A 10,986-nucleotide genomic window follows, 5' to 3' on the forward strand; every position below is an offset into this window, starting at 1 on the left:
CGATGATATTGATTATTGATGATTATGTTGGTCGTGATAATCTACATCGATGATGGTCCACGGTACTCACATTGATAATGCTGATCTTTATGCATTATGCCTATTATTGATCATATTGGAAATGATGATGTATGATCGTAATCATAGTATTCATGATGGTGATCGATGATTTTATTGATGGTCAATGGTCATGTCGACGTATGGTTATATTGATCATTGTGTTGATAGTACTGATGATCGTAATTATGATCTATGAAAATATTGATATCGATGATATATTGATGATCGATAATGATCTATGATTTGTGATATAGATGATCTATGATCATATTGCAACTGCAACTGCTATGTATGACCATATCGATGAGATTGATGATAGTCATATAGATGATCTATGATAATATTGATATCGATGATATGATATTGATCTATGATATGTGATGATGATATATTGATAATATTGATAACGATGATGGTGGATATGATGGTGATGATGGTGGTGATGATTTTGATGATGGTGGTGATGATGGTGGTGATGATGGTGGCGATGGTGGTAGTGATGGTGGTGGTGGTGATGGTGGAGATGGTGGTGGTGATGGTGGTGATGGTGATGATGATGATGGTGGTGTTGGTGATGGTGGTAATGATGGTGGTGGTGTTGATGATGGTGGCGATGGTGGTGGTGGTGGTGGTGATGGTGGTGGTGGCGATGGTGGTGGTGGTGATGATGATGATGGTGGTAATGGTTGTGGTGATGGTGTGATGGTGGCGATGGTGGTGATGGTGGTGATGGTGGTGATGGTGGTGGTGGTGATGATGGTGGTGATGGTGGTGATGGTGGTGATTGTGGTGGTGGTGATGATGATGGTGGTAATGGCGGTGATGGTGGTCTGATAAAAACAACCCCCTACCTCCTTGTGGTGCCGGATGGGCAACGCTGTCGTGGACAGTGCTGTGGGGGGAAGGGCAATTCCAATTGGCCTTTCCCCTCATGGCGTCTGTGACCACCACGGTGGCCAAATGGAGGCTCTGGACGGGTGCGAGGGGCTGGTAACCCCTCCACCTTCAATTAATTCCCGCTAAACCACGACCGAAAAATGTAATAAATAAGCTTGTGCCGGAGGCCCCGGGGGGACAGGCGTCTATGACTGGACGGGTTCCGCAGGATTGGAAGAATGCCCTGGTGGTCCCCTTCTATAAGAAGGGGGACCGCACAGACTGTAACAACTACAGGGGCATCTCACTCCTCAGTGTGCCAGAAAAGGTCCTGGCAAGGATTATTCAACATCGCCTTGCCAGGCACGCTGAGGAGAGGCCCCAATGCGGTTTCAGGAAAGGGCGGTCCTGCACAGATGCCATATTTTCTGTCTGTCTGCTACAGCAGGGGTGTAGGGAATTCCAGCACGACCTACATCTCTGCTTTATTGACCTGGTCAAGGCCTATGATGCCATCAGTAGGCCTGGGCTCTGGGTTGTTCTTCGTACTTTCGGAGTCCCTGACCCTCTGCTCACGATCATTAAGGACCTTCATGATGGTGAGCGGGCCCGGGTAAAACTACTTGTCCGGGAGTCGGAGCCATTCCCTGTACACCTTGGGGTGCGACAGGGATGTCCTCTGGCTCCCACATTATTTAACATTTATTTTGACCACGTAGTTCGTGATGCCTTCGATAGCTGTACCAGAGGAATTTCCATTTGGTACAGATACAATGGGAGGCTGATCGATGCCCGGGTGCAGTCAAGGGATGGCTCCCTATTGCTTAACCACGTTATGTATGGCGATGATTTGGTAATTGCTGCTCATTCAGAGGAGGAGTTGGAGACGCTGCTGCTGAACCTGGTGCTTGTCACTAAGAGATGGGGCCTTTCCATCAACCCCACCAAAACTAAGCACCTGCCTGGGTATTTTGTACCATCGGACACTCCACCCCCACAACTCCCAATTGGTGATGGGGCAGTAGTGGAGAGAGTGGAGAGTTTCTCATACCTGGGCTGTGTGCTTATGACCGGCTCCAGTTTAACAGCAAAGGTCTCACTCCGAATCAGTCGAGCGGCAATATCTTTTCATCTGTTGCGTAACGCTGTGTGGAAGCTACCTGGTCTGTCGCTCCGCACTAAGCTTCAGGCCTTCTCAGCCACGGTCATTCCCTCCCTTACGAAACGTGGACCCCCCTAGTGGAACATCTTCGCCGGTTAGAAACATTTAGGCTGGCCTGCCTACGATCCATCCTGGGTTTAACCAGGCTGGATTGTGTGACGAGCTCACAAATTCTTGAAAGATCTGGACAGAGTCCCATCGGTGAGCTCCTCCGGCGGGGAAGGCTGCGATGGCTGGGTCATGTAGCCCGCATGCCCAGCCACCGCATGCCTAAGCAGCTTTTGTTCGGCCGGATCGAGGGGGCTAAACGGGCGCGGCACGGGCTAGAGAAGAGTTGGAGTGATACAGGAGGATGTTTGGTGACGTCACCGCCACTTCGTGGCGAATGGCGGTTGTTGTTGTTGATGATGGTAATGGTGGTGCTGATGGTGGTGATGGTGGTGGTGATGGTGGTGGTGATGATGGTGGTGGTGATGGTGGTGGTGGTGGTGATGGTGGTGGTGATGGTGGTGATGGTGGTGATGATGATGGTGGCGGTGATGGTTGTGATGGTGGTGGTGATGGTTGTGATGGTGGTGGTGGTGGTGATGGTGGTGATGGTGGTGATGGTAGTGATGACGATGATGATGGTGATGGTAGTGATGGTGGTGGTGATGATGGTGGTGGTGATGATGATGGTGGTGGTGGTGGTGATGGTGGTGATGGTGTGGTGATGATGATGATGGTGGTGGTGGTGTGGTGATGGTGATGATGATGATGGTGGTGGTGATGCTTTCTCCAGGTTTGGTTTCAGAACCGTCGCGCCAAATGGCGCAAGAGAGCCAAAATGTACCAACAATACACTCACCAGCACACTCACCAGCACACTCACCAGCACACTCACCAGGACACTCACCAGGACACTCACCACACTCACCATCCTCAGCACGCTCAGCATCACGCTCGCCACACTCACCATCCTCACCATGCTCACCAGCACGCTCGCCACACTCACCATCACCACGCTCACCAGCACGCTCGCCACACTCACCACCATCAGCACGCTCACCAGGACACTCACCAGGACACTCACCATCCTCACCACGCTCACCAGCAGGACCGTGGGCAGGCTGCCTTGCTGCCCACGGTGTGCCCCCCGGGACTGCTGCCCGAGAGAGGCGTGACACTGACCCTGAGGATTCCGTCCCTGGCTGAGCACTTCAGAAGGTCAGCCCTCTTGTCCACCGCTTGACTCAACGCGATTTAGGGGCCGTCCATGAATGACGTCACGCACCTGGGGGGGGGAGGGGTCAGACATTTGTGACGATGGGGGGGGGGAGTTTGAGAAATGTGACGTCACATCAAAACGCGAAACTTTATAAATAAATATGGAAAACACGTTCCACTGAATTAATTAGACTTTATGATAAATGTTTTCTCCTACAACATCAGAGTGCAGCGCCACATTGAATACGCACTACAATGACGATAGTTTAAAGCGAGTTGAAGCATGTTTTATTTTCTGGAAATATGGTTTTGGGGGCGTGGCGGGGGGGGGGTCTGTCTGACTTTTTGTGACGTGGGGGGGGGGTCAAAAAGCGTCCAAAATCGCGTGACGTCATTTATGGACGGCCCCAACAGGGCTACCGACATAAACGTACACACACACTAACTAGACCCCAACAGGGCTAGCGACATAAACGTACACACGCCCTAACTAGACCCCAACAGGGCTAGCGACATAAACGTACACACGCACTAACTAGACCCCAACAGGGCTAGCGACATAAACGTACACACGCACTAACTAGGCCCCAAGAGGGCTAGCGACATAAACGTACACACGCACTAACTAGACCCCAACAGGGCTAGCGACATCAACGTACACACGCACTAACTAGACCCCAACAGGGCTAGCGACATAAACGTACACACGCACTAACTAGACCCCAACAGGGCTAGTGACATAAACGTACACACGCACTAACTAGACCCCAACAGGGCTAGCGACATAAACGTACACACGCACTAACTAGGCCTCAACATGGCTAGTGACATAAACGTACACACGCACTAACTAGGCCCCAACAGGGCTAGCGACATAAATGTACACACGCACTAACTAGGCCCCAACAGGGCTAGCGACATAAACGTACACATGCACTAACTAGACCTCAACAGGGCTAGCGACATAAACGTACACACGCACTAACTAGACCCCAACAGGGCTAGCGACATAAACGTACACACGCACTAACTAGACCCCAACAGGGCTAGCGACATAAACGTACACACGCACTAACTAGGCCCCAACAGGGCTAGCGACATAAACGTACACACGCACTAACTAGACCCCAACAGGGCTAGCGACATAAACGTACACACGCACTAACTAGACCCCAACAGGGCTAGCGACATAAACGTACACACGCACTAACTAGACCCCAACAAGGCTAGCGACATAAACGTACACACGCGCTAACTAGACCCCAACAGGGCTAGCGACATAAACGTACACGCGCACTAACTAGACCCCAACAGGGCTAGCGACATAAACGTACACACGCACTAACTAGGCCCCAACAGGGCTAGCGACATAAACGTACACACGCACTAACTAGACCTCAATAGGGCTAGCGACATAAACGTACACACGCACTAACTAGACCCCAACAGGGCTAGCGACATAAACGTACACACGCACTAACTAGACCCCAACAGGGCTAGCGACATCAACGTACACACGCACTAACTAGGCCCCAACAGGGCTAGCGACATAAACGTACACACGCACTAACTAGACCCCAACAGGGCTAGCGACATAAACGCACACACACACTAACTAGACCCCAACAGGGCTAGCGACATCAACGTACACACGCACTAACTAGACCCCAACAGGGCTAGCGACATAAACGTACACACGCGCTAACTACACCCCAACAAGGCTAGCGACATAAACGTACACACGCACTAACTAGACCCCAACAGGGCTAGCGACATAAACGTACACACGCACTAACTAGACCCCAACAGGGCTAGCGACATCAACGTACACACGCACTAACTAGGCCCCAACAGGGCTAGCGACATAAACGTACACACGCACTAACTAGACCCCAACAGGGCTAGCGACATAAACGCACACACACACTAACTAGACCCCAACAGGGCTAGCGACATCAACGTACACACGCACTAACTAGACCCCAACAGGGCTAGCGACATAAACGTACACACGCACTAACTAGACCCCAACAGGGCTAGCGACATCAACGTACACACGCACTAACTAGACCCCAACAGGGCTAGCGACATAAACGTACACACGCGCTAACTAGACCTCAACAGGGCTAGCGACATAAACGTACACACGCGCTAACTAGACCCCAACAGGGCTAGCGACATAAAAGTACACACGCGCTAACTAGACCCCAACAGGGCTAGCGACATAAACGTACACACGCACTAACTAGACCCCAACAGGGCTAGTGACATAAACGTACACACGCACTAACTAGACCTCAACAGGGCTAGTGACATAAACGTACACAAGCACTAACTAGACCCCAACAGGGCTAGCGACATAAACGTACACACGCACTAACTAGACCCCAACAGGGCTAGCGACATAAACGTACACACGCGCTAACTAGGCCCCAACAGGGCTAGCGACATAAACGTACACACGCACTAACTAGACCCCAACAGGGCTAGCGACATAAACGTACACACGCACTAACTAGGCCCCAACAGGGCTAACGACATAACCGGGTCAGTCAGTAACCTCGTGACTGACCCACGATGCCGAGCGGAGACCGTAGATCGGAGGGACGTGGCGTCCATTCCGAGGACGCTTCGGGGACCGCCCCTTTATGCCCCTGGGCGCGGCCTCGCTCCGCCCTCGGCCACGCCCCCTTCGAGACCTTTCCAGCAGGATCTAGGCCTAGCGCCGCGTGTCCCTCAAGCCCCCCTCTGGCTCCCTCTCCCTACCCTGTCCCGGTCACGTGCCCTCTCGGGCTCACCCAGACTACCAAGTCCCGACTTGCCCTCTCTCAGGCCGTCGCCAGGCCGATGCCCGCTAGGGCCCCGCTCGCGTGCCGTACTCACTCTGGCCCCAGGGAGAGGTTCCAGATGCACAGTAGCAGTCTTGTGACAGCGCCTGGTTCTAACACCACAGTGACACCCTTAACGTCACTACGTGTACGTGCTGCGTGTGCGTTGGACTTCTTTCGCACCAACCGTGCTATGTGTGTGTGAACTTTTTTTGCATCGTAGGCATGCCAGCCTAGAAACATTTAGGCCCAGCCTAGAAACATTTAGGCTGTGCCTGCCCACGATCCATCCTGAGTTTAACCAGCAGGCTGGATTGTGTAAGGAGCTCACAAATCCTTGAAAGATCTGGACACATTCCCATGTCGCCCGCATGCCCAGCGACCGCATGCCCAAGCAGCTTCTGTTTGGCCGGATAGAGGGGGCTAAACGGGCGCAGCATGAGCTGGAGGAGAGATGGAGCTGATGCGGTACAGGAGGATGTGGAGCTGAGTGGACTTGCCGATGAGCGGTACCAGCGGTGTCAAGATCAGCCTCTGCGGAAGAGGCTCGTGAAGAACGCCACTGCTACTGGGCAGTGCCAGGCTAGGTGCACCTTGAGGCTACTGGGCAGTGCCAGGCTAGGTGCACCCTGAGGCTACTGGGCAGTGCCAGGCTAGGTGCACCCTGAGGCTACTGGGCAGTGCCAGGCTAGGTGCACCCTGAGGCTACTGGGCAGCTGGAGGCAGTCGCCCTCCAGCAACTGCAGCGGAGGGCAGAGGAGCGACGCTCTCACAACAACGAGCGGAGCGCCGGGCGGATAAAACTCCACAAATTGGCACAGTAGGGGGGTACAGCTGGTGGTGAATCTACCAGTGGTCATCTCAGTCAGTCAACCCATGGCACCTGCTGGGTCTGTCCCGTGACCTCCTCCTGCCAGCAGCGATCCTTCGACACTTCACGTGTTACCCTCAAAGTGCACCTAGCCTGGCACAGGCGCCGTGGTGACGCCACCGTCACTTAGTGGCGAGTGGCGTGGGCACTGGAACTTCTTTCGCACCCTACGTAGCAAACCGCGCTACGTGCCGCCTTCTGCCTGGCAGAGCCAGGGGGTACAACTCCTCCTGGACACCAACCCACGGGTTGCACGCGACCGCTCCCTGCGACCGGTTGCACGCGACCGCTTCCCTGCAACCGGTTGCTCGCGACCGCCTCCCTGTGACCGGTTGCACGCGACCGCCTCCCTGCGATCGGTTGCAGAGACGTCCACGACATTCACTTTGCACGGAACCCATAGAGCCGACGCCGGTTTAGTTTATTTTGCAATCTCCCCCCCCACCCCCACCACCACCTCCCCTCCCCCGGCCCCCCAGGTTCCTGGCCACGCGGTCGCCGCCCACGCCACGATCCGAGGCCGAGGCCGAGGCCACCGTCCTCGCCTGGCGGGCCGTGCCCGGCGAGGCGACGCCGGAGCCCCCGGCGCCTCCGGGCGAGGGCCGGGCTCCGGCCTGCGACCTGGCCGAGCTGCGGGCGTCCAGCATCGCGGCGCTGAGGCTGCGCGCGAGGCAGCACGAGGCGCGCATTCCACGTTCCCGCGCCGGGGCGCAGGACGTCAAGGGGTAGGGCGAGAGGCGCTCGATTAACACCCCATCGGCAGGTGACCCCAAACGAGCCCGTCCCTACCACAACCCCTACCACCACCACCACCACCACGGGGGGTGGTGGTGGTGGGGGTGGTGATATGGTAGAATTGGGGAGAGGGCGGCTCATTCCACATTCCCGCGCCGGGGCCCAGGACGCCAAGGGGTAGGGCGTGGGCGTTCGCTTGCGGCCCCATCGGCAGGTGACCCCAAGTGAGCCAGTCCCGAACACCAACCGGGCGGAGGGAATGTTCTGGAAGGGCCGGTGATGTCCCGGATTGGGGGGGGGGGGGGAGAGGTCAGCTCATTCCACATTCCTGCGCCGTGGCCCAAGACGTTAAGAGATCAAGTGCACTTGGCAAATGACTCGTCAACGGGCCCCGACAAAAGAGAGAGAGACACAAAAATATACAGCAGCAGGCATCGTTAGTGTCCCGGATCAAACCCACGACCTCCTGTAGACCAGGCGAGGTAGTTAACATCTCCTAGCCACCTTGATGATGATAGGGAGAGAGACGCAGACTCCAAATATACAAAAGCAGCAGACATCGTTAGTGTCGGGATCGAACCCACGACCTCCTGTACACCAGGCGAGGTAGTCAACATCTCCTAGCCACCTTGATGATTATAGGGAGAGAGACACAAACTCCGAATATACAGCAGCAGCAGGCATCGTTAGTGTCGGGATCGAACCCACAGCCTCCTGTAGACCAGGCGAGGTAGTTAACATCCTCCAAGCCACCTTGATGATGATAGGGAGAGAGACACAGACTCCAAATACACAGCAGCAGCAGGCATCGTCAGGGTCGGGGTCGAACCCACGACCTCCTGCACACCAGGCGAGGTAGTCAACATCTCCTGGCCACCGTGGCGCCCGGACAGACGACGCGTGAGAGGAGTCGTGGTGGCGTTTGTCGGCACAGCAAGAGGTCCACGCACACCACGACCATCACCGCCACGCCATTGACCAGGGCGGCCTAGCGGAATCAAACCACCAAGCTCGATCAACAATAATTAAACCACGCCTCCTCCTTATTCTTCTCGCACTGTGCGTTGCTGTTACGGGTTCTCCGCCCAAATAAACTGGACCGTGTTTTCATTTCGCCCCAATTCAGCTGCTGTGTAGCGGCAATTCGTTTCTTCAGAAGCGACGCGCTCGCCATCGCACGTGATAGCAGCTCGACCAAGTGGCGGATTTTCATCATCACCATCATCATCACCATCATCATCATCACGTGGAGAGTCGTAGCAGCAGCCGAATTACTCTCTGAACGCACAGTGACGTTGATCCCAAACGTAGGAGAGAAAAAGCGGAGGGCCCAGAGAGAAATCCACACGACCACGGAGAGAGACGCAGACTCCAAATATACAGCAGCAGCAGGCGTCGTCAGGGTCGGGATCGAACCCACGACCTCCTGCACGCCAGGCGAGGTAGTCAACATCTCCTAGCCACCGTGATGATGATGAGAGAGAGACGCAGACTCCAAATATACAGCAGCAGCACCAGGCATCATCAGGGTCGGGATCGAAGCCACAACCTCCTGTAGACCAGGCGAGGTAGTCAACATCTCCTAGCCACTGTGATGATGATGATGATGAGAGAGAGGGACGCAGACTCAAAATACAGCAGCAGCAGTCATCAGGGTCGGGATCGAAGCCACGACCTCCTGCACGCCAGGCGAGGTAGTCAACATCTCATAGCCACCGTGATGATACACACACACACGTGTTCACACACACACACACACATGTGTGTGTGTGTGTGAACACGTGTGTGTGTATCCCACTACCACCCCAATACCACCCCAACCACCCCCTCTGCTTTTCTCCTTTTCGGTGTGCGGCTCTCAATGCCACCTCTCACTCCCCCCCCCCTCACCCCCCCCCTCACCCCCCCCCCTCACCCCCCCCACGAGATGGTGTTAGAGCCGGGTGGGAGGGGGGCCCTCCGAGTTTGTGAGAATGCGAAACACTCACGCCTCGGTGAAGCCCAATGGGGATATGGTGGTGGTGGTGGGGGGGGGGGTGGGGGGGGGGTGAGGGGGTCCACCCACCACCACCCACCACCACCCCCCCGCCCCCCTTCAATTAAGCCGCATTACAAGACGCCCTTTGAGTGTTGGCGGGCGGGCTTTGTGGAAGCAATCATCCAATTAGCTCGCTTGCGTGATCCGCTTAATGGGAAATGGGCTGCTGGCTGTGTGGGGTGCGTGGGGGGCCGACTGGGACCCCCCCCCCACCCTCCTGTACCGCGAGCCCCCACCTTGACGGACCCCACAGAGCAGAGATCCCGTCCAGCCATCATCAACCACCAACCACCATTCACCATCAACCACCATCAACCATCAACCACCATCCACCATCAACCACCATCAACCATCAACCACCACCATCAACCATCAACCACCATCAACCACCATTCAACATCCACCACCACCAACCATCAACCACCATCCACCATCAACCACCATCAACCACCATCAACCACCATCCACCATCAACCACCATCCACCATCAACCACCATCAACCATCAACCACCATCAACCACCATCAACCACCATCAACCACCATCAACCATCAACCACCATCAACCACCATCAACCACCATTCACCACCATCAACCATCAACCACCATCCACCATCAACCACCATCCACCATCAACCACCATCAACCACCATTCACCATCAACCACCATCAACCACCATCAACCACCATCAACCATCAACCACCATCAACCACCATCAACCACCATTCACCATCCACCACCATCAACCATCAACCACCATTCACCATTCACCATCCACCACCATCAACCATCAACCACCATCAACCACCATCCACCACCAACCATCAACCACCATCCACCACCATCAACCATCAACCACCATTCACCATCAACCACCATTCACCATCAACCACCATCAACCATCAACCACCATTCACCATCAACCACCATCAACCATCAACCACCATCAACCACCATCAACCACCATCAACCTTCAACCACCATCAACCATCAACCACCATCAACCACCATCAACCACCATTCACCATCAACCAACATCCACCATCAACCACCATCAACCACCATCAACCACCATTCACCATCCACCACCATCAACCACCATCAACCACCATTCACCATCAACCACCATCAACCACCATTCACCATCAACCACCATCAACCACCATTCACCATCAACCACCATCCACCATCAACCACCATCCACCATCC

General features: G+C 54.8%; 1 protein-coding gene across 1 annotated transcript in view; it reads left to right on the top strand.

The window, feature by feature from the left end:
- The window catches only part of LOC142906748 (uncharacterized), a 19,717-nt gene extending 11,680 nt beyond the window's left edge, over positions 1-8,037 (top strand). The window contains exons 3-4 of the mRNA XM_076055160.1: positions 2,880-3,304; positions 7,483-8,037. Coding sequence (XP_075911275.1) covers positions 2,880-3,304; positions 7,483-7,732 — 675 coding nt within the window. The 3' untranslated portion in view covers positions 7,733-8,037. The remainder of the gene's footprint in view (positions 1-2,879; positions 3,305-7,482) is intronic.
- Positions 8,038-10,986: the final 2,949 nt, after the last annotated feature.

Source organism: Petromyzon marinus, chromosome 70 (genome assembly GCF_048934315.1).
Source record: "Petromyzon marinus isolate PM22_M1 ecotype Great Lakes invasive population chromosome 70, UKy_Petmar_22M1.pri1.0, whole genome shotgun sequence".
In the NCBI taxonomy this organism is placed as follows: domain Eukaryota; kingdom Metazoa; phylum Chordata; class Hyperoartia; order Petromyzontiformes; family Petromyzontidae; genus Petromyzon; species Petromyzon marinus.